The sequence below is a fragment of the Colobus angolensis genome, unplaced genomic scaffold (genome assembly GCF_000951035.1).
Source record: "Colobus angolensis palliatus isolate OR3802 unplaced genomic scaffold, Cang.pa_1.0 Scaffold7, whole genome shotgun sequence".
In the NCBI taxonomy this organism is placed as follows: domain Eukaryota; kingdom Metazoa; phylum Chordata; class Mammalia; order Primates; family Cercopithecidae; genus Colobus; species Colobus angolensis.
In genome coordinates, this window is record NW_012120709.1 from 20,138,101 (window position 1) to 20,160,853 (window position 22,753).

The window sequence follows — 22,753 nt, forward strand, 5'->3', positions numbered from 1 at the left end:
TAGGAAGCTGCTGCCTACCTACTTCCTTATGAACCTGCCTAGGGGTGGAAGGATTTAACACAGAGTTGAAAGAGTCATTAACAACACCGGCTCTGATCAGTTTAGTAGGACACAGAGTCCTGAGGGTGGGGCACATCCTGAGTGTTTGCTGTGGCATGTCTATGGGGGAGGTAGAAACAGGGCTCAGACCCAGGATGCTGGACTGGAAAGTGGGGGCAGGTGAAAGTAGGTTTTCCTTTGAGTAGCCATGGAGCAGCAAGAGGGTCCTGAGAGCATGGCCAGGAGACGGTGGAGGAGAGAGGAGAGAAGAAGCATCAGAGGGACTTGGGAAAACATCTGACAGCTACCAAACCAGCTCCAGGCATTTATAGCATTTCCAGTTTTGTCCTATTGTGGGTGAGCCAAGCACCTCCAAAAAGAAAATATAAGAAAGAGCCTGAGAAATGTTTCTGAGGAATGGCAGGGCCGCCCCTTGTTCCCAGAAACCCTTTTAGGAAAAGCACGACTCCACAGAAGGTGTCAGGAGGGGAGAACCTGCATCTGATGTTAGAGGGATACTGAACCCTCTAGAGTCCTTGAGACCCCACAAGCATATAGAAGAAGAGGGAAGGGATCTGCACCCATCGTGGCAGCCAGGAATGACCCTCTTGGAACATCTCAGGAGGCTGGAAATCTCTGCCCAAGCAGGTGTGATGCTGAATCCTATTGGAGGAAGGTAGAGGTTTCGCACATACAGCATTGCTCTGACTTCTATAACAACACGCTCTTGGAACTCACTGAGCAATTACTACCTCCCCACTCAGCTCTGCACCTGGCTGGCTACTAGTAATTTATTGCAAATAAGTCATTTCTCCAATAAGACAGTCGGCTTTTCTACCTCCGAATTCCCTACAGAGCTTAAGAGCGCTGGGAACCCAGCTGGTCCTCATTAAAGCCCTTCTGAACCCGAATCTTCCCAACCTTCCTGGCCCCACCTCCACCCCTTCATTCCAGGAGCAGGCTCAGGGGAACAGAGCTGGCCAGGCCACTCGCTTCCTTTCCTTTTCCAAAGAGCTGGACTGGCAGATGCTAACAAGGACAGTGAGAGCTTCTGCATCTGCAGATCTGACTGCCTGGCCAAAGAGTACCAGAGCTTCTGTACAGGTAAGCAAGGAATCATTATTAGCAAATTCTCTAATTAGGGTACCCTTTATAGCTCTCCTATAGGAGATATTAATTTATAAGTTTTAGTCAGACCATGAATCTCAGGGAGAACTGGGAATTTCTAAGAATACTTCCTGAGAAGGGTCTTTGGCAGGAGCCTCTTAAATTCCTGGGTTTTGGTTCCTTCATCTATAAAAAAGTAGGTGTGGGAGGCCAGGTATAGTGGCTTACAGCTCTAATCCCAGCACTTTGGGAGACCAAGGCAGGTGGATCACTTGCGGCCAGGATTTCGAGACCAGCCTGGCCAACATGGCAAAACCCTATCTGTACTAAAAAAAGAAAAGTACAAAAAAAATTAGCCAGACTTGGTGGTGCACACCTGTCGTCCCAGTCACTCAGGAGGCTGAGGCACGAGAATTGCTTGAACCTGGGAGGCAAAAGTTGCAGTGAGCCAAGATTGTGCCACTGCACTCTAGCCTAGCTGACAGAGTAACACTCTGTCTAAAAAAAAAACAAAACAAAACAAAACAAATTAAAAAAAGGTAGGTGTGCCAATGCATCACTGTAAGCAGGTGACTTACACCAGGTGACCTGAGCAAGTACCTTCCAATTCTGTTCTGCTGTGCAATACTGGACCATCTCACTTATCCATGTGCATGACAGTGATGTGGATTTAGAGTAAAAAGACCCACGGTTGACATCCTGGCTTTGGTGCTTACCAGCTGGGTGGTCTTGGGGGAGTCACTTAATCTCTCTGAATTTTCTTATCTGGAAAATGAGGACAATAATAATAATATCTGCACCATATAGATGTTGTGAGCTCCCACATATGAGCATGATTTCTAAACTGAAAAACACTATTCAAATGTTAGTGATTATTGAAAGACCTTGATGGCTGTAATTTTTTTAAACTTCCCTTTAAATATGTAAATGATTATGATTGACATCAGAAACACAAAAAAAATCACAGCTGCTGGATTTGCTGTTAACTTATCCCCTGCCCAGGGGGATCCACTACCCCATCAGTGCCCCCTGAGACAGGGACTTAAGGGAGCTGGGCAGTAAATGTTGATCTCAGGGTAAAGGCTGAAGGTTTGACCTCCAGGGACACAGGGCGAGGCTATTTTGCCATTCAGCAGAACTTCTCCCACGTTGCTTCTACAATTTGACAGCAGACTCCCAGCAACTATTTCCCTGGTTAATAAACTGGCAGTAAATTGAAACCTTCATTTTTTAGTGCACTTCATGTAAAGGGAGCAGACCCTCTAGAAATGAGTAATCATTTGTACAACTCCTCACAAAATATGCTGATAAACACACAAAGTTCTGTTATTGCTAAACACTGATTGCATTTCTTTGGGTAAGCACCATAAAAAAATTCGTTGCAGTTTTTAGAAACAAGATGCCAATTACATTTTAAGTGCTACAGAGGAGAGAGTAGGGGAGAGGCTTAACCAAGGAAATGCTAAGTGGGCATAAACTCTGAAAGAGAGGCCAAGTCAAAAGGCCCAGTTCCAAAACAAGAGCTAAGAAGGAGAGATGGGGCCAGGTGCAGTGGCTTACAACTGTAATACCAGCACTTTGGGAGGGCGAGGCAGGTGGATCACCTGAGGTCAGGAGTTCAAGACCAGCCTGGCCAACATGGTGAAACCCCATCTCTACTAAAATTACAAAAAATTAACCAGGCATGGTGGCTGTAGTGTGCCTGTAATCCCAGCTACTCGGGAGGCTGAGGCAGGAGAATTGCCTGAACCCAGAAGGCAGAAGTTGCAGTGAGCCAAGATGGTGCCACTGCACTCCAGCCTTAGTGACAGAGCAAGACTCTGTCTCAAAAAAAAAAGAGAAGGAGAGATGGACCTTGCAGGGAAACCAAACCTTCCCAAGAGAGCATTGACTTAGGTGGTTCTCAAACTCAAAACCTCAGAGCACCTGGATGGCTAAGGCTTTTCATTGCAGATCACGACATGTAGATTTTTTTTTTTTTTTTTTTGAGATGGAGTCTTACTCTGTCGCCCAGGCTGGAGTGCAGTGGCGTGATCTCGGCTCACTGCCAGCTCTGCCTCCCGGGTTCACGCCATTCTCCTGCCTCCACCTCTCAAGTAGCTGGAACTACAGGCACCCGCCACCACACTGGGCTAATTTTTTTGTATTTTTAGTAGAGACAGGCTTTCACCATGTTAGCCAGGATGGTCTCGATCTCCTGATCTCGTGATCCACCCGCGTCGGCCTCCCAAAGTGCTGGGATTACAGGCATGAGCCACTGCAACTGGCCAACCCTATTTCTACAAAAAATACAAAAGAAGAATTAGCCGTGTGTGGTGGTGTGCACCTGTAGTCCCAGCTACCAGGGAGGTTGAGGTGGGAGGATCCACTGAGCCCACAGCATCAAGGCTGCAGTGAGCTGAGATGGTGCCACCGCACTCCAGCCTGGGCAAAACAAGCACAAACCAAAATTCTAGAGTAGATGAGCAGGAGTCAGCACCAAAGCTTCAACATGTATAGAAGATAGCAGGAAAACTGTAATTCTACCCTGTAATATGTGCTTGTGTGGGTGGGCGGGTGTGTGTTTATGTCTGTCTGTCTGTCTTGGTGCCAGTGAGAGAGAGGCAGACAGAGAAAATTGGACCAAGACCATATATCACTTTAATAACAGAACTCCTTGGACCAGTTCACAGAACTGTCATTTAAAACCAACGTCCTAGACCAACTCCAACCTTCTTGTTTTCCAGTGCACGCACCCCACACAGGGCCAGCCAGGGCCAGGTGAGAACAGGAAGGGGAGTGGAGAGGGAGAGTGGAGAGGGTCCTGACTCCTGTAGGCTTCATCTGGGCTGGCCCAGCCTTGACCCCATCTGCCCAGGAGCCTCTCAGCCATGGAGTCCTCTAGGGAGGCACTTAGCCCACCTGAGAGCACAGGGAAAAGGCAGGACTGGGGCACCTCCCAGCACCCTCCCAAAAGACTCACACAAGGGCAGGGAGGGGAGAGGGCAGATAAAGGGTAGGCTTCCTGCTGCTTCCAGCAGCCTCTCTCCTCCTCCCACTCATCCCTCAGCAACCACAGTACTCCCAACCCAGCCCCAGCCTCTCTTCTGTCATTGAGTCTCTCGTGAGAAAGAGGACTCTGAAATCAGGGCCCAAGCGGAGAGACCTGGCGGCTGGGTGGCTGGCCGGTGGGTGGTGACTGTTTCTCAAGCACAGTAGTAGGAGGCCCATGCGTTCCGCATCGGAGGCTGCTGCCTCTCCTCTGTTAGTGGAGCTGCTAGAAGCCCCAGGAAGCTTGAGGCAGCGGCGTGCAGTGAGACTGGAGGAAACGGCTGGACTCAGAGGAGGGAGTCCTAGACCAAAAGGGAAAGGAACTGGATTCACAGCATGGCTCTACACTAGCCAAGCGACGTTTATTTTAGTAAATCACTTAACCATGCAGGGCCTTGATTTTCACTTCTATCAAATGGGGCTAAAAATATCTGCTGCTCGAGATTCTTTGTAAGATTTCTATGAGAGGATCGATACGTACATTCCCTGTATCATCTACCAACCCCCACCCCTGCCCAACCTTAGAGGAAGATGCTTTTCATGATCATGCCCTAAAATTTGTAAAATACTTTATGTAAATAATGTTTTGTTTTGTTTTGTTTTTGAGACAGAGTCTTGCTCTGTCACCCAGGCTGGAGTGCAGTGGCAAGATCTCAGCTCACTGCAACCTCTGCCTCCCAGGTTCAAGTGATTCTTCTACCTCAACCTCCCAAGTAGTTGGGTACATGCCACCACGTCCAGCTAATTTTTGTATTTTTAGTAGAGACGGGGTTTCACTATGTTGTCCAGGCTGGCCTCGAACTCCTGACCTCGTGATCCACCCACCTCAGCCGCCCGAAGTGCTAGGATTACAGGCATGAGCCACCCCGGCCAGCCACTAATGTGTTTTTATACCCATTGTCTCACTTGGCCTTCCCATTGAACAGATGAAGGAGAGTGGCTTGCCCGGAGTCACACAATTTACGCCGATGCAGAACCCGAACTGCTAAATGCTGAGCTCTCTCCACAGTGCAGGGAATGTGGCCACTAGTAACTGCCTTAGAGACCAGGGATGAGTGACAGTAACAGATATACACATAAATAACATGACAGGCCTGGCATGGTGGTGCACGCCTATAATCCCAGCACTTTGGGAGGCCAAGGCAGGTGGATCACCTGAGCTCAGGAGTTCAAGACCAGCCTGACCAATACGATGAAACTTTGTCTCTAGTAAATACAAAAAATTAGCCAGGCATGGTGGCGAATGCCTATAATCCCAACTACTTGGGAGGCTGAGGCAGGAGAATCACTTGAATCCAGGAGGTGGAGGTTGCAGTGAGCTGAGATTGTGTCGTTGTACTCCTGCCTGGGCAACAAGAGTAAAACTCCATCTCAAGAAAACAAAAAGTACTACAGATCACTCACTCTACGCCTAGCACTGTGCTAGGCATTGTACGGGTCTTATTTAATAGCATATAACAATAGCATATAAGCAGCCACGATGGTTATCATCAGGAAACTAAGGTTTACCAAAGTTAGAAACTTGCCGAAGGTCGACACAGGAAAAGGTAGATCTAGGATACAAACTCAGGGCTACTCTTACCCAGTTTATCCTTGAATTGATAGAAATCCAGTGGATTCAATGTTTAAGCTTCACTTCTTCCTCCACCCACTCTGGAGAACATGTCCTAGTCCCCTCCCCAGCCCCCAGCAGGACCTGGGCCTAAGGGGTAAGGTTCCTTGCACTGGAGGGGCAGGTCCTTTAGAAACCTCCCTGTCCTACTCCTGCCCCCACACTCACCTGAACAGTGTCATGGATCCAGTCCAGAAATTCAGCTACCTTGGCGTAGACACCTGGGTGATTGGGCTCTGCGCAGCCAAGCCCCCAGCTGACCACCCCCACCAGGCGCCAAGTGTCCCCATCTGGGCACACCAGGGGGCCCCCGCTATCTTCCTATGGGATCCAGGCATGGAGACACAGAGAAACAGCCAGTTAGTTCTTCCTGATGGAGAGCACCAGACCACTATGACAAGTGGAATCTCCTTACTGGGCCCCTCCTGCTTCTAGCTGAGATACCTACTGGCCTCACCCCTCCTTAAACCCTTAGTATGAGCTCCAGGCTTGCCTAGATGCCCCTCCTTCTAGAGAGGCTGTCTCACACCACCGACAAGCTCAGACCAGGGCAGGGGTCCAAGTCACAGCAGGCCCCCTGTCCTCCCACCCCCACCTCCACCCCCACCCTCACCCCAGCCACCACAGGCCACACCTGGCATGCATCAGCTCTTCCGTCCAGGTAGCCAGCACAAAGCATGCGGGGGGTGAGGGCTCCACTGTACACGCAAGAGCTGTTGCAGAGCTGAGTGCTGAGCAGGGGCACCACTATGTCCTGGAGCATGTCCGAGCTGTAAGCTATGAGAGACACCGAGAAAAACTGCAGGGCATAAAGCAAGACCCAGGCAGGCAGAACAGCAAGAGGGGAGGTAATTAGAAGTCCCAGAGACATGGAGACCCACAGAGGTGAGCCCAGGGTAGGAGCTATGGACCCTGAGCAAGGAAGCAGGAGGCTATCAGACTTGGGGGCTGGGAGTGGGAAGAGGAGGAGGACTCACATATACACCAAATGTGAGACCATGGCCCTCCTGGGACAAGGGGAGGTGGCGTAAAAGGGTCTGAGTTTGGGGAAAACTTTCAGTAGATGTTCTCCCCAGAAAGGCCCAGGCAGGGGAGACTGGAGCCCCCAGTCGTGGCCAAGGGTGATGCCAGGGATAAACAGGGCTGGCACTGTCATGTGGCCAAGGGATGTGGCCATGCCTCACCCTGGGGAAGAATGCTTCCCACACTCGCTCCTGCACCGAGGGCCCAGGGAGCTGACTCACTATGGCTGGAGTCGGTGTGGCCCCAGCCAGACACCCAGCACTGCGAGCCCTTCGGAAAATGTTGCTCCTTGGCCGGCACGCACACAGCACCCACGGTGTCTGCAGAGAGGCACATGATCCTGGTCCCCAGTCAGGCTCGGCTTCCCCCATTGCAGAGCCTGGGCGAAGGACCCAGGACTGGCAGGTCCTCCTCACCCCCCTTCTGAAACAGTCCTGGTTCCTGGGTTCCACCAGCCAGGCCTCCTAGATGGCTATGCAAGTGGTGTACTGTCCCATCTTAGGGGTCCCCTGTCACAGAGGACAGCATGCAAACTGCAGCCCATGCTGCCCCCTCCCCACACCTGGGGATGGAGTGGGGGTGAAAATTCTTTCAGACCATGGGTACCCAACTTCTAATGAGGACAGTGTTTCCAAAAACGTGTGACATATCTGATGGGTGCAGCCATACATGATTTTAGGTAGTACATAGGCAGGCCATTGAGTAAACATCCACTTGGGGAGAATGCCATGTCCTTCAATTCTCTTTCAGTTACTCTAACTGCATCACAGAGAAAGACTTCATTTGGGGCTGGTCTGTGCCTTTCTTATAGCCTGCCAACCTCCCATCCAAACAGGAGACAGCACGCCCAGGTGCAGCAATTTCTGCAGCAGACTCAGCTACCTAGAACTTCCACACTGATTTCTTTTCATGCTACATATTTTTGTGGTCAGTATCTATTTACTGTAACTAACACAGGTTCTCTAGTTAGGTATAGGCTCTCTATTTAGGTAAGTAATATAGGTCTTCTAACTAGAGATACTAATTATTATCTATTTACTATATCTATTTTTGTATATTTAAATAGTAAATATGCTATTTACTTACTAGACTATATAGTAAATGTACTATTTACTATAACAAAATAAGTATATTTAAAAGAGAAATACTACTACATTAGATATCTATGTAGTATCTACTACTTAGATACTAACACAGTACTAATATATACTAATATGGTAGATACTAATATACTACTACATTAGATATCTATGTAGTATCTACTACTTAGATACTAATATAGTAGTATTTCTCTTTTAAATATACTAAGAATTTTTCTTTTTTTTTTTTTTGAGACAGAGTCTTGCTTTGTCACCCAGGCTGGAGTGCAGTGGCACGATCTCAGCTCACTGCAACCTCCGCCTCCCAGGTTCAAGTGATCTTCCTGCCTCAGCTTCCCGAGTAGCTGGGACTACAGGCATGTACCACCATGCCCAGTTCATTTTTGTATTTTCAGTAGAGACAGGGTTTCACTGTGTTGGCCAGGCTGGCCTTGAACTCCTCACCTCAAGTGATCTGCCCACCTTGGCCTCCCAAAGTACTGGGATTACAGGCATGAGCCACCACACCCAGCCTTAGAAATATTATCTGTTGAATATAGTTCACATATGTGATAAAATTTGTGAAATGTGTATGGCAATGACTGATATTTGGGAAACTTAAGGCTACAGGTGATGACAGGAAGGAGTGTTGAGTATATGTGAATGTACATGTGTGTGCACAGTGTGCATGTTTGTGAGTGTGTGTGGTGTGTGTATGCAGGTGTGTTCATGTGAGCACATATGTGTGAGCGTGTGTGAATGCGTGTGAGTCTATGTGCACATGACTGAGTGCATGTTTGCAGGTGAATGTCCACGTGTACATGTGTATTGGGGGAAATTGGTTGCTGGTATGGCTGCAGCCTGGGCTCACCTTCTAGGGCAGGTGCAACAGCAGGAATAGCCCTGGCATCAGGCTTAGGAACTGTTTGCCACACGACCTTGAAGAGAGTCGCTTCCCTCCCTACACCGCAGTGCCCTTGTCTGTATCTACCTGTTTCATCTACCTATCAGGGTCGTTACGAGGACTAAAAGAGAAGATACTTGAAAAAATATATATCTCATAAACTGTAACATGGCACTAAATGGCTAGGACCCAAGACTGGCCTGGGGACAGGAGTGGAGCAGCCTATTGGTGAATAGAGCAGCTGCTTGGGACCTCAAGGCAAAGCCCACCTGCAGCCCAGCCATGAAAAGGGCCTGAACCTTTTTTCCCAAAAGATCCCGTACAAGAGTTGATAACAATTTCACATCCAGGTGATGCCAAAATTCACTACAGTCCCCAAATAAATAAAATGTTTTAAGGTTTACGGTGTTCAGAGGAAACTTCAGAAATCAGCTCACCACTCTCCCGCCCAGCCCCCGCCCTCTCTGGACATAGTCTCCAGCCTGCCCACCCTCAAGCCAGCGCCGCACCTGAGAAGTTGAGAGGGGTCCGGAGCTGCAGGAGGGCGACGTCGTAGTCATGATTCTGGGCGCTGTAGAGGGGGTGTGGGATAATCCTCTCCACCACAGCTCCCTGGTGGGGCCTGACGGCACTGTGGCTGACCAGCCCCGCATGAACCCGCCAGCTGGACAGGCGGGACAGCCTGAAACTGCACACAGGGGCCATGCTGAGCAGGGAAGGAAGGGGCAGAAGAGGTGTTCCTAAGTCAAGTAGCAGGTGGAGGAAGCTGGCCGCTCGGTGGGAGTACCATCAGCGGGCAGTGAGCTCGCAAGCCCCACGGACCATGCCTCTTAGTATCACCCCAGCAGCTGGCAAGACACTGGGCATGCAGTAGGTGCTTAATAAATGCTCTAGGAGTGATGGATGGAGAAGACTATGGGTCATCTGCAACCATCACTCCCTCTTTCCTGCATCACTTCCCTCCAAGTTTTATAGCAAACACATAGAGGGCCTTGTGTTGGAAAAACATCCCCTGGTCCTGTCTCTCAACTTACTATGTGTGATCGTGAGAGAGGCACTTCTCCCTCCCAGCCTTGGTAAAATGGAGATTACACTCTCTGCCCTGTTCGGCACCAAGAGAAGATCAAAGAGCTATTCACTCATCATTCATTCTTTCCTCCAAGTCATATTTATTAAGCACCTACTATATTCCAGGGACTGTTCCAGACCCTGGGGACACAGCAGTGGCTAAATCTACAAAGAGATTTAGTGGTAAATAAGACTGAGAGTCTCTGCTCCTGCAGAGCTTCCAGTCTAAAGGGGAAGAAAGATATTAACCAAATAATTACATGGAAAAGGATTGAACCAAAGATAAACCTGGAGAAACACAGGGTGCTGTGAATGTGAAAGTATTTTTAACACTTAAAAGCTAATGAGGCCAGGCGCAGTGGCTCACGCCTGTTATCCCAGCACTTTGGGAGGCCGAGGCAGGCAGATCACCTGAGGTCAGGAGTTCAAGACTTGCCTGTCCAACATGGCAAAACCCCATCTCTACTAAAAATACAAAAAAATTAGCTGAGCATGGTGGCACCTGGCTGAGGCAACAAGAATTGCCTGAACCCAGGAGGCGAAGGTTGCAGTGAGCCAAGATTGTGCCACTGCACTCCAGCCTGGGCAACAAAGTGAGACTCTGTCTCAAAAAAAAAAAAAAAAAAAAGCTGATGAATATAAAGAACAAATCTTCATATTCTTACTGTTATTTGTGCAGATCTGTTCTTGATACTGAATGGAGAGAACTTCACAAACACCTTACCCTCTAGGAGCAAAAAGCTGGAGACGGTTGGACATGAACATTTGATACAGGACACACCAACAGCCGAACAGAAAGGGAAACTGAGGCTCTCTGTCCTCAGCAGCCACAGAGACTTGCCTGTGCATACAGTGTGCAGCAGTCACCACCCAGTGTGGCGCTAGCACAGAGCCCGCACACGTGTGCCGGGAGCCCAGGGCCACACTGGCCTGCCACGGCCACCGCCCAGGAGCCACAGCCTGCCCGCCGACTATCCGGGAAGCCAGGGGCCTCGCTCCACACTCTGCCAACAGAGATGGGTGAGACGGAAAGAGAGAGGTGAGTGTCAGCATGGTCCTAACTCTCAGGGAGCGTGACCCAGTGCCAAGCCCCAGACAGCCAGTGTGGACAGCTCTCCTTTCTTATTCCTGGTCCTAAGTGTGGGGGATGGGAAGGTAGAAGTGTTGATTTCACCCCTGCCTGCCCCATCCAGCTGTGGGCCTGCTGAGAGCAGAAACTGTCTGCATGGAGCCCTGTGTTAGGTATGAAGCCCTGGTGCCTAACAGAATGGCCGTCCTGTAGTAGAGGTCGAAGCGTTGGTGTGTGGAAGGATGTCTGAATGGACAGATGAAGAGATGGATAGATGAACGGGAAGACCAATGAAAGGAACTCCACAGATTGCTTCCCATTTGGTACCTAATTCACCACCTGCCCTTAGTTTCCTGAAGGTGCTAATGGGTCACTCAATAGCCAATAATAATTTCACCTCTGGGGCTCTCCAGAAAAAAGGTGGAGTGGGTGTCAGAGGTCAAGGAAGAGAGTGGCAGGTAGTGAAGGAAGGAGATCATCAGCCCAGATCTGTGGCTGGTGAGGGACATGATGGAGGCTTAGAAAGGGCTCTGCTGGGGCAGAACAGCAACTGCAACAAGGGGCTTGGCAGGCAGATGGGCAGGTGGGCAAGGACCCCCACCCCAGACCCAGCAGAGCCTCACCATAGGGCTCTTCCACACTTGAAGCAGGGGGAACACCCCTTCCTCCCACTGCCCCTCCCCGGGACCAAGACATGACTCACCAGAGCATCTGAGGGAAACAACTCGACCAGAAGTGCAGTTGTTCCTGCAAAACAGAGGTGCCAGCAAGAAGCTGGGCAGGGCCCACCCTGCGGCCACACACATCCAAGGATGTGAAGAATGGGGGAGGTTGGTGGGGGTGGTGGACAGTTCTTAAGGCTGTCATGTAGCCACAGCCTGAAGAATACCACCATTTCCTTCCTGCCCCCACCCAAACACTCAGACCCCTCCTCATCACTGGTCCCCAGGACAGCAGCACACCTCCTGCCTAATCTCCCAGAGGGCAATAGAAGGACTTCATGGTCCTTGCAGATCAACTGGGACATAAATCAACTGTTACCACTAAGTGTCTGAATAAATACACACTCAATGAATGAATGAACGGATAGGTGAGTGCGTGCATGACTAGGGTTCTTCACCCCATGCTCCTTCCTAGGTGTGCTGCATTCTCCACCCTGGTCCCTCTGCCTGGGCCTTGCATATTCATATTCTTGCTCTCCTCTTTCCCCTTTTCTCTCTTAGCTCTTAGTTCCTTTTTTGACCCAAACTCTTTTCTCTTTATTTATTCACCTCTTGCCCCTAGCAGCCCAATGTCTAGACCCTCTTAGTGTCTCCTACTTTCCCAAATACACAGCCCTCCTGGCTCTCCTGGAGGAGTCAGCCCCACCCCTACTTCCATTTTCCCATTCAGGTATCCAAGACAAGAACCCAGTCAGAACCTTCCCATCTCCAGCCACATTCCTGAGCACAGGAGCTGGACAGGAGGGGCCTGAAGGAACAGTTCAATTTGGAAACGTGGTAATGGGGGTGCCCACCCATCTATCCCAGGAGGCTGATAGGCAGCTTGAGGAAGCCTAGGAAGGTGCAAAGACCCTCTCTGCTTGTGTCCCAGTCACACCAGACCATCCCCAGGATCTGGGGAAGGTGCTGCTCCATTCCACAGCCTTCTTCTCTGGAAGACTCTCCAGACTACAAGCAACTCTCAGCCAGAGCAACTCAACCATCTCTCTCCTGAAATATCGAAATTATCCAAATAATGTGTGACAGGATTCAGAGAGCACTGAGCTTGGAGACAGGAGCCTGGTTTCAAGGCTTGACTTGGCTGCTTATTACTTACATGATCTTGGACGAGACCCTTTAACCTTATTAAGCCTCAGCTTCCTAACCTGTAAAATGGCGACGAGTACCACTTCAAATCTTGTGACAGTAATAACCAACCCTACATTTCCTGTGAAGGGCAAATAGCAGATGTGAAGTGGTGACAGACAGGGCTCATGTGAACTGAGTTTGTTAATTTCTGATTAGGAAATGTTTCTCTTTGTCCTCCTATCTTAGGCCACCAGTGTCCTCACCACCAGGATCCCAAGAAAGGAGATTTTTGCTGGACTGACCACCAGGAAGTAAGGGAACCCACTCACCTAACCGCCTCAGTAGTCCTACCTGGGCTGCCACACCTCCTCCAGAAAGCCTTCCAGTCTAGGAGAGAGCTGAGCAAACTCCTGGGAGCTGTTGAGTTTGATGTCAGTGAGGTTTACTCCTTTGTGGTGAGTGAGTCTTGGCAGAGGAAGGGAATAGAACAGGAAGAAATCATAACTGGAATGTGTACGAGATATAATACTAGTATAGTGACTGCAAGACTGTGATAATGACTACTGCTGGGATTTATGCTTGTTAAAAAGCAGTAATACTCCAAACAGAGAAATGGGCTGGGGTACCATTGTGCCCAGAGGCCAAAAGAAATAGGCTGGGGCCAAAAAGACCTCTTGACATTTCCTGAGCACATTGACCAGTGGTGGGCAGATAGAGGTCTCCAACTCCCATCCTTCACCAGCCAGCCAGGCCTCCCCCTTCACAGGACCCACATCTGACTCCTGTTACCTGAGATGCCCAAGGCTCCAGCAGACCTGTAGCCCCAGGGTGGGGCTCCAGCCCTCATGGCAGACCAGGAGCCAGTGTGGCCGATCCCTCACTTGCACTTCCAGCAAGAAGTCTTCGCTGTTTATTCTGAAAGATACTGAAATCACAGCATGAAAACCACACGGGGAAGGATGGTGGTAGGGTGGGACAGAAAGAGCTGGACCTAGGACTCTGTAGTACTTGAAGAGGCTTTAATGACAGTATCTGGGTCACCCAGTGCCAAGTTCCCTGCTGCCGGGGAGTGAGACCAATCCCAAGAGCAATCTCACCCCTACTGGTACAGCATTTCCGTTTTCTATTTTAACCAAGTGCTTTCAAGTGTGCTCTGCCACTCACTGTCACAGCAGCCCTGTGCAATAAGTACTGCCATCCTCTCCATTCTGCAGAAGGAGAACTAAGGCTTGGAGTTTGAGCACCTTCACCAAGATCACAGGGTCAGGAAGTGATGGATCCAGGACTTAAGTCCAGGTCTTCTGATTTCAAATCTTGTGATAATAATAGTTACTGGTTGTTGAGTGTATGCTTTTTCCAGGCTCTTATGGACTGACTTGTGTCCCCACCCCACCCCTCACACATACACACACACAAATTCGTATGTTAAAGTCCCAACCCTCAATATGACTGGATTTGGAGACAGGGCCTTTAAGAAGGTGATTAAGGTTAAATGAGGTCATAAGGGTGAGGCCCTCATCCAATAGAGTCAACGTTCTTATAAGAGGAAGAGACACCAGAGAGCTCCCTCTCTCCTCAAGAGCGGAGGAAAGGCCCGGGGAGGACACAGGCAGAAGATAGCCATCCACAATCCAGGAAAAGAGCTCTCTCCTGAAACTGAATTTCATAGCACCTTGATTTTGGACTTCTAGCCTCCAGAACTGTGAGAAAATAAATGTGGTTTAAGCCACCCAGTCTGTGGTACTTAGTCATGGCAAACCAAACAGACTACTACACAAGTTCTGTGCTAATATCTTTTCCTAGATTAGTTTGTTTTATCCTTAACAAATTTATGCAGTAAATATTTGTATTTTCATTTTATGGAGAAGGAAACAGAAGCTACAAGAAGTAATGTGCCCAAAGTCACACAGTCAAAGACAGACTCCAACCTTATTCTAATGAGGTTATTCTAACCCCTAGCCTCTGGGCAGCATTGTACCTTCTGATCCCCAACTCTTACATGGAGGAGAGGGGTCAATCAGGAGAGGGAGACAGGAGACAAGGCGGGCTAATGTTCCCAGACCCATAGGTGGCCCTGCTGGTCACACACTGGCTCCCACACACACCTGACCCCTCCTCCCCAACATCCCTGACTCACTCTGCCCCAAATGGCAAGTTTCTATCCCTCCTGCCAGCCTGGTCTCTGGACCTTGCCCCAGCTAGAGATCAGGACAGTCCTCAGAGAGCGCTGAAAGCCCCAAATCAGAGATCACCTCTGCAAGGTGACACCTTGTCACCGCCCTCACACTAGAGGAGGGAAATACATGTGGTTGGCAGTGAACAGATGGCCCTTCAGAGTCGGTTCTCTTGCCCCCAGCTGTGACAGGTCCCTGCTGGGGAGGGAGGCCCATAGCCTCAGGGGTGCAGCCCACCTGCTTTGGGAAGTGCAGGGAGCAGAGCTTCCTCACCACCAGCCTCGGAGCAGCTCAAAGTTATCTCCTCATCCTGCAAGGTTCCAGAAATGGGCTGAGAGGCTGCAGGACACAGGTACAGCACTTCAGAGAAGAACAAAGAGAAAGGGTCTGATTTCCAAAGGAGGGGGTCAAGGTGCTGACCTCCTCATCAGCCACCTTGCTCTCAGGCAGGTCCCCAACCAACCCACTGAGGAGGGCCACAGCACTGCATCTCTCTTGGCCTCAGCCTCTATCTCTGCCTCTTTGACTCTCCCTTCTCTCTCTCTCTCTCTCTCATTCTCTCTGTCTCTCAGTATGTCTCTGTCTTTCTCTGTGTGTGTTCTCTCTGTATCTCTCTCACTGGGAAAGATTTCCAGAAAAAGTCTGACTAAGGCCTCCTTGGATCATACACTTTTTTCTTCTTTATGTAGAGCCTAGATCCCTCCTGCTGCGATTTCACCCTTTCTCCCCTTGTCTGCACAGAGTAGATGAGGAAGACACTTGTCCTATTTACCTTTAATGCCTCCTCAGCACCTGCTTCTCCCTTCCAACCTCCCCTACACCAGAGAAGGGATCCCAGCACTGACCTAGGAGCCAGGAGCCGACACCCACACCGGCCAGCAGCCCCAGGGCTCCCAGCACTGCACAGCCTCGTCTCATGGAGCGCCAGCACACCGCCTGAGAAACTGTGGGAAAGGACAGAGGGATATCTGGGTCCTCTGCTCCTGCCAGCCAGCCTTACTTCACCCTAAGTCACCACCATGGGGCTAGGTACCCACAGAACTCCAACGGGTCACTTCCTCCTGTCCCATCAGCCCAGATTAGGGAGGGGGTGGGGGCAGGGGAGGATGGAGAGGGCCTGATCACAGAAGCCCACAAATCCCACTCAATCCCTAAAGTGGGAAATGGGAAGCAACAGGTCTGGGGATAAAGAGTGAGACAGCTTCTCACCATCAATCATATGGGGCTGACCCCAAGGAGGATCCAAGAAATGTAGGATAATTGCCCTCCACTGTCCCCACCCTGTCATTCCCTTATGACCCAGTCTGGCCTACTGGGATGCTGCTGGTCTCCAGGCTCTGCTCTGAAGATCCCAGATCCTGGGCCCTCCTCTGCATGCTGGGCCTCCACAGGGGCTTGGTCATCCAGCGTCAGGCTCTGGGGAAGTAAGTATCAGACACCCAGGATTCCCACATCAAGGATTGCTGAGAGAAGTCACAGCCAAGTCCAATTCCCCATTCTTTAACCCCAGTCATGCCTCCATTGCCACTTGTAAACCTCTATTCATCTTGGGGACTCCCTGTATATTCCCACAAATACCTTTCCAGGCCCCCCGTGCCCTCCTAGGGCCCCTAACCCACTGTCCTTACTCTCACATGGCCAGTAGCAAACACTTGAATGCAGATTTGGCCCACTCCAAAGCCCGCACTCTTAGCCACTCCTTCATCTTCCATAAACATTGAAGGCATCTGCTAAAGTCCCTTAATACCCTCCTTCAGCTTCAAGATCCCACCCTTCTTCATTCCCTCCTATCTCAGAAGAAGAAGTGCCCCTCCACAAATCACCCACACACCCATTCATTCATTCCATAGATATTTGGTCCAAGTGCACAGGTCACTATAAGGGACACTATCGGGAGTTCAGAATAAACCAGCGCAGACCACTCCCCACTCTGACTGCATCAAAGAACCTGGAGTCTGGTCCTGAAGGTAAGTCATGTAAAGCACAATATGTTAAATGACAGAAGAAAAGTTCAGTTAAACTACCTGATATGGTTTAGCTGTGTCCCCACCCAAAATCTCATCTTGAATTGCAATCCAAATTGGAATCCCTATGTGTTGGGGTAGGGATCTCATGGGAGGTGATTAAATCATGGGGGCAGTTCCCAAATGTTGTTCTCATGATAGTGAGTGAGTTCTCACGAGATCTGATGGTTTTACATGGGGCTTTTCCCTTCTCCACTCTGCACTTCTCTCTCCTGTAACCATGTGAAGAAGGACATGTTTGCTTCCCCTTCTGCCATGATTGTAAGTTTCCTGAGGCCTCCCAGCCATGCGGAACTGTGAGTCAATTAAACCTCTTGCTTTATAAATTACTCAGTCTCTAGTAGTCCTTTATAGCAGTGTGAGAACAAACTAATACAGTAAATTGGTGCTGCTGTAAAGATACCTAAATATGTGGAAGTAACTTTGGAACTGGGTAACAGGTAGAGGTTGGAATAGTTTGGAGGGCTCAGAAGAAGCCAGGAAGATGTAGGAGAGTTTAGAACTTCCTAGAGACTTGTTAAATGGTTTTGACCAAAACACTGATAGTGATGTGGACAGTGAAGTCCAGGCTGAGGTGGTCTCAGATGGAGATGAGGAACTTCTTGGAAACTGGAGGAAAGGTGACTCTTGCTATGCTTTAGCAAAAAACTGGAGGCATTTTGCCCCTGCCCTAGAGATCTGTGGAACTTTGGTGGTTTTTTGTTTGTTTTTCTTTTTTGGGGGGCGGGGAGCAGGGGGTGTTTTGTTCAACTTTATTGAGGCATAATGCACATTCAAAATATTGCATACATTTTAAGTTCTCAGATCAATAACTTTGACAAAGATATAACCCACATGACCAACACAGTCAAAATATAGGACATTAAGGTCACCCCAGAAATTTTCCTTCTGCCTTTTTGCAGTTAACTGCTTCCCAACCCACAGCCCTGGAAAATCACTGATCTGTTTCTCTCACTGTATATTAGAGTTCCCTTTTTTATAGTTTCATATAAATGAAACCATGTGACATATAGTCTATTTTTTAATTTTACTTTAACTTCCAGGATACATGCACAGAACGTGCAGGTTTGTTACATAGGTTTACATGTGCCATGGTGGTTTGCTGCACCTTTCAACCTGTCATCTAGGTTTTAAGCCCCACATGCATTAGGTATTTGTCCTAATGCTCTCCCTCCCCTTGTCCCCCACTCCCAGACAGGCACCGGGGTGTGTTGTTCCACTCCCCATATCCATGTGTTCTCATCCTTCAACTCCCACTTATGAGTGAGAACATGTGGTGTTTGGTTTTCTGTTTCTGTGTTAGTTTGCTGAGAATGATGGCTTCCAGCTTCATCCATATCTCTGCAAGGGACATGATCTCATTCTTTTTTATGACTGCATAGTATTCCATGGTGTATATGTGCCACATTTTCTTTATCCAGTCTATCATTGATGGGGATTTGAGTTGGTTCCAAGTATTTGCTATTGTAAATAGTACTGCAGTAAACAAACGTGTGCACGTGTCTTTATAGTAGGATGATTCATAATCCTTTCAGTATACACCCAGTAATGGGACTGCTGGATCAAATGGTATTTCTGGTTCTAGATCCTTGAGGAATCACCACACTGTCTTGAGATCTGTGGATCTTTGGACTTGAGAGAGATGATTTAGGGTATCTGGCAGAAGAAATTTCTAAGCAGCAAAGTGTTCAAGAGGAAACAGAGCATAAAAGTTTGGAAAATGTGTAGCTTGATGATGTGATAGAAAAGGAAAACCCATTTTCTGAGAAGAAATTCAAGCCTGCTGCAGAAATGTGCATAAGTAATGAAGAGCTAAATGTTAATCACCAAGACAATGAGAAAAATCTCTCTAGGGCATATCAGAGACTGCACAGCAGTCCTTTCCATCACAGGCCCAGAGGCCCAGGAGAGAAAAAATGGTTTTGTGGCCCAGGCCAGGACCCCCTTGTCCTGTGCAGCCTGGGACGTGGTACCCTGTGTCCCAGCTGCATCAGCTCCAGCTGTGGCTAAAAGCGGCCTAGGTACAGCTCAGGTCATTGCTTCAGAGGGTGCAAGCCCAAGCCTTGGCAGCTTCTACGTGGTGTTGAACCTGTGGGTGCACAGAAGTTAAGAACTGAGGTTTGAAAACCTCCACCTAGATTTCAGGGGATGTATGGAAACACCTGGATGCCCATGCAGAAGTTTGCTGCAGGGGTGGAGCCCTCATGGAGATCCTCTGCTAGGGCAGGATAGAAGGGAAATGCAGGGTTGGAGCTCCCACACAGAGTCCCCACTGGGGCACTGCCTAGTGGAGCTGTGAAAAGAAGGCCATCCTCCTCCAGACCCCAGAATGGTAGATCCACCAACTGCTTGCACTGTGAGCCTGGAAAAGCTGCAGGCACTCAATACCAGCCCATGAAAGCAGCCAGGAGTGGGGCTGTGCCCTGCGAAGCCACAAAGACAGAGCTGCCCAAGGTCATGGGAGCCCACCTCTTACATCAGTGTCACCTGGATGTATGACATGTAGTCAAAGGAGATAATTTTGGAACTTTAAGGTTTAATGATTGCCCTATTGGATTTTAGACTTGCATGGGGACTGTAACCCCTTTGTTTTGGCCAATTTCTCCCATTTGGAATAGGTGTATTTACCCAATGCCTGCATCCCATTGTATCTAGGAAGTAACTAACTTGCTTTTGATTTTACAGGCTCATAGGCAGAAGAGACTTGCCTTGTCTCAGATGACAGTTTGGACTTGGACTTTTGGGTTAATGCTGGAATGAGTTAAGACTTTGGGGGACTGTTGGAAAGGCATGATTGTGTTTGAAATGAGGACATGAGATTTGTGAGGGACCAGGATAGAACGATATGATTTGGCTCTCCCCTCACCCAAAATCTCATTTTGAATTGTAATTACCATGCACTGGGGGAGGGACCTCATAGTAGGTGATTGGATCATGGGGCAGTTCCCCTATGCTGTTCTCATGATAGTGAGTGAGTTCTCACAAGATCTGATGGTTTTATAAGGGGCTTTGCCCCTTTACTCTGCCCTTCTTTCTCCTGCCACCGTGTGAAGAAGAGTGTGTTTGCTTCCCCTTCCACCATGATTGTAAGTTTCCTGAGGCTTCCCCAGCCATGCAGAACTATGAGTCAATTAAACCTCTTTCCTTTAGAAATTACCCAGTCTCAGACAGTTCTTCATAGCACTGTGAGAACAGACTAATACACTACCATCATCATCCAAAAGAATAAGAGCTTACTTCTCATTGAGGTGATCACAGAAGGCTTCCTAGAAAAAGCAGCCTCTGAGACCCATAGGGATGAAGAGGGTTTGAGCTTATATACACGGGCATTGGGTAGTCCAGGCAAAGAGGATTGGATTAGCAAAGTCAAGGGGATAAGAAAGCATAGAGCAGAGTAAGTCATATGTGTGCCTGAAGCTCATGAGCCATGAAGAGGAGTAATGAAAATAAGATCTTAAAAAAAAACACCAGACAGTTCAAAGCTAGGTCTACAACCTACTATGTGAACGTGGACAACTCAGGCTATCTCTTCAAATTTCAATTGTCTCATTTGTAAAATAAGAGTAATAACTCCTTCTTCCCAGGAATAATCTCCCTCCTCGAGTATCTTGTCTCCCTCAGTTATTCTCCACGCCATAAAGTCAGAGTAATCTTTCTAAAATGCAAATGTGAGCATGTGAGCCCCATCTCTACCCTATGAGTCTTTGTGGCCTTCAGGATCAAACCAGATCTCCGTGGCATGGCTCACAAGGTCCTCCATGATCTCGCCCTGCCTCACCTCTCCATCCTCACTGTCAGCACTTGCTCCCTCCACAGCAAAATTTGGGGTCACAGTGACATACATGCCATACCTCAGTACCTTCAGTCACTCTCACAACAGAGAGACTTTGCACCTGCTCTCCCCTTCCCCATGTAACTGACTCCTACTGACCCTTCAAGACTCAGCACAGATGTCACTTCTCCAGGAAGCTTCCTTCAATGCATACAGCACCTGTTGGGCCCTATATTGTGCTCATTTACTTCCTTCTCTCTCCTTCCTTACTGGTTTTTGCATCCCAGGGCTAAGCACAGGGCCTGGCACAAAGTGAGAATTCAGTTCAAGTACATTAAAGGAGGGAAGGAAAGACGGGAAACAGGGACAGAGAGAGAGAGGGAGGTACAAATAAGAAAACGTGAATTAACATGGCTTTATAAATTGTAAAGCCCAATACAAATGTTAAGTATAATAATATTAATAAGAACTACACATAAGCTGTGGATCTTTCCCCCCAAAATTTATAATCCAGTAGGGTAGATAAGATCTCTCAAAACTGAAGCAACTCCCATTTCCCCTGCAGACTCCCGTCTCCCCTGCGTCTTTCCCTATCAACACATAGGGTTGTACCCAATGAGAATAAAAGCCTGAAACGCCGACTCCAAGACAGCATTGGCTTAAATGTGATTTTCATGCGTCACATGAAATGTTCTTTTCACACCAAAACCTCCCCAGTCATGCCTTCGTACTCCACTGATCTAGTCTTCCTAACCCTCCGGCAGAAGGAAGGAAAGCCTTTGTCAGACTCACCGAGGTCAGTCACCTCCAAATTGTCCCGAAAATCATTCCACTGGACCCAAAGCACCCATGCCAGTTCAGCTCACAGCCAGGGCAGCAGCCCCAGCACCTTGCCTATAGAATGAGCTACCAGCCCCACCTCCCTATTCCCCACACCAGACACAGCCCAGAACCTATAGGACTGGACCTCCCAAGAGCTGCAGGCCTTGCTTTTCCAGGAGAAACAGAGGACATGGTTTGTATCATACCACACACATTCTTTCTTGTGCCTAGAGATGAAACTCATACGACACAGGCAGCGAAGCTGGAGGACAGCAGGCTTGGGAGAGCCAGTCAAGCACCCATAAGAGAGTAGAGAAGCAGCAACAGAGGATGAGGTTTGGATTTCTTCTCTGGGGTTGTGTGATTGCCCTTGAGCTGATGTCCCTCTGAGTGGAGAGGCAGGCCTGATCTAGAGAATTCCAGAGCATGGCCAGTCTTTTCTCCTGCCTCAGTACCAAGGAAGCTTGGCTTTAAACCCAGCCTCTGAACAAACTGGCCTCGCCTCGTGTACTGCTCCACCTCAAAATTCAACTGCCCAAGCTCATGTGCTAGCCTAAAAAAAAAAAAATGGCCTTTAAAATTATAGGACTCCTTGTTCCTCTTTTTGAGTGGAAGTTCAAAGTCATAATGATTTGTTGAGCACCACATATGTGCAAAGCACTTGATAGGTCTAAGAGGGACAAAAGAGGAGAATAAAAGACAGTCCCTGGGGAGGAAACAGGAAATTGGCCGCACAGGGCCCCTGTTAGGATCCAGCCCCTGTACCAGAGCTGCCTCAGGAGGCTCTTTCCACCAGCCTAGAATCCCAAGGGCAGAGGAGGGAGAGAGAAAGAAAGGGAGAGAGGCCACAGCAGGGGTGGCACAGAGGCATAGCCTTACCATAAGGGTCAGTGACACTGTTGTAAAGCCTCAGGGTCTACTAGGCAGCGTTCTGCTCCTGTTCTCAGGCCAGCATTGATTAAAGCTAGCCCAGCAAGCTTGGTTGGAAGATGAGGTCTCCCTGGTTCACACATGGCCCCTCCCTGTATCCCTACTCCAACACTCACACAGACACGCGCCACAGAGACAATGAACGCTGCTCAGGACCCATGAATAGGCCCCTTGTTGCAGGAAAGGAGCACAAGGGCTGGGCTGGGCTAGGCAACCCCAGCCCCTCCCATGTGCTAACTGGAAACGCAGAAACAGAGGAAAAGGTTATGGGGAGGAGGGGAGGCTAACTACTGTTGCTTAGCAACAAGGT

At 48.9% G+C, this 22,753-nt stretch overlaps 1 protein-coding gene across 6 annotated transcripts; it reads right to left on the reverse strand.

Annotated features, from left to right (window-relative positions):
- Window positions 1-3,763: 3,763 nt before the first annotated feature.
- TMPRSS5 (transmembrane protease, serine 5) lies at window positions 3,764-22,544 on the reverse strand. 6 transcript variants are annotated; one of them, XM_011926767.1, is made up of 13 exons: window positions 22,393-22,544; window positions 16,209-16,311; window positions 15,741-15,839; window positions 15,133-15,255; window positions 13,511-13,646; window positions 13,073-13,186; window positions 11,635-11,678; window positions 10,704-10,866; window positions 9,304-9,482; window positions 7,033-7,131; window positions 6,423-6,565; window positions 5,957-6,109; window positions 3,764-4,478 (listed from the first exon to the last, which is right to left on the reverse strand). In XM_011926767.1, exons 1-13 carry the CDS (start codon window positions 22,393-22,395, stop codon window positions 4,464-4,466), a joined length of 1,374 nt encoding a protein of 457 aa, XP_011782157.1. In that variant the 5' UTR covers window positions 22,396-22,544; the 3' UTR covers window positions 3,764-4,463. The 6 variants fall into 6 exon arrangements, with proteins under 6 accessions (XP_011782157.1, XP_011782159.1, XP_011782160.1 ...); XM_011926769.1 differs by having other exon boundaries at window positions 16,105-16,311; XM_011926770.1 differs by lacking the exon at window positions 16,209-16,311.
- Window positions 22,545-22,753: the final 209 nt, after the last annotated feature.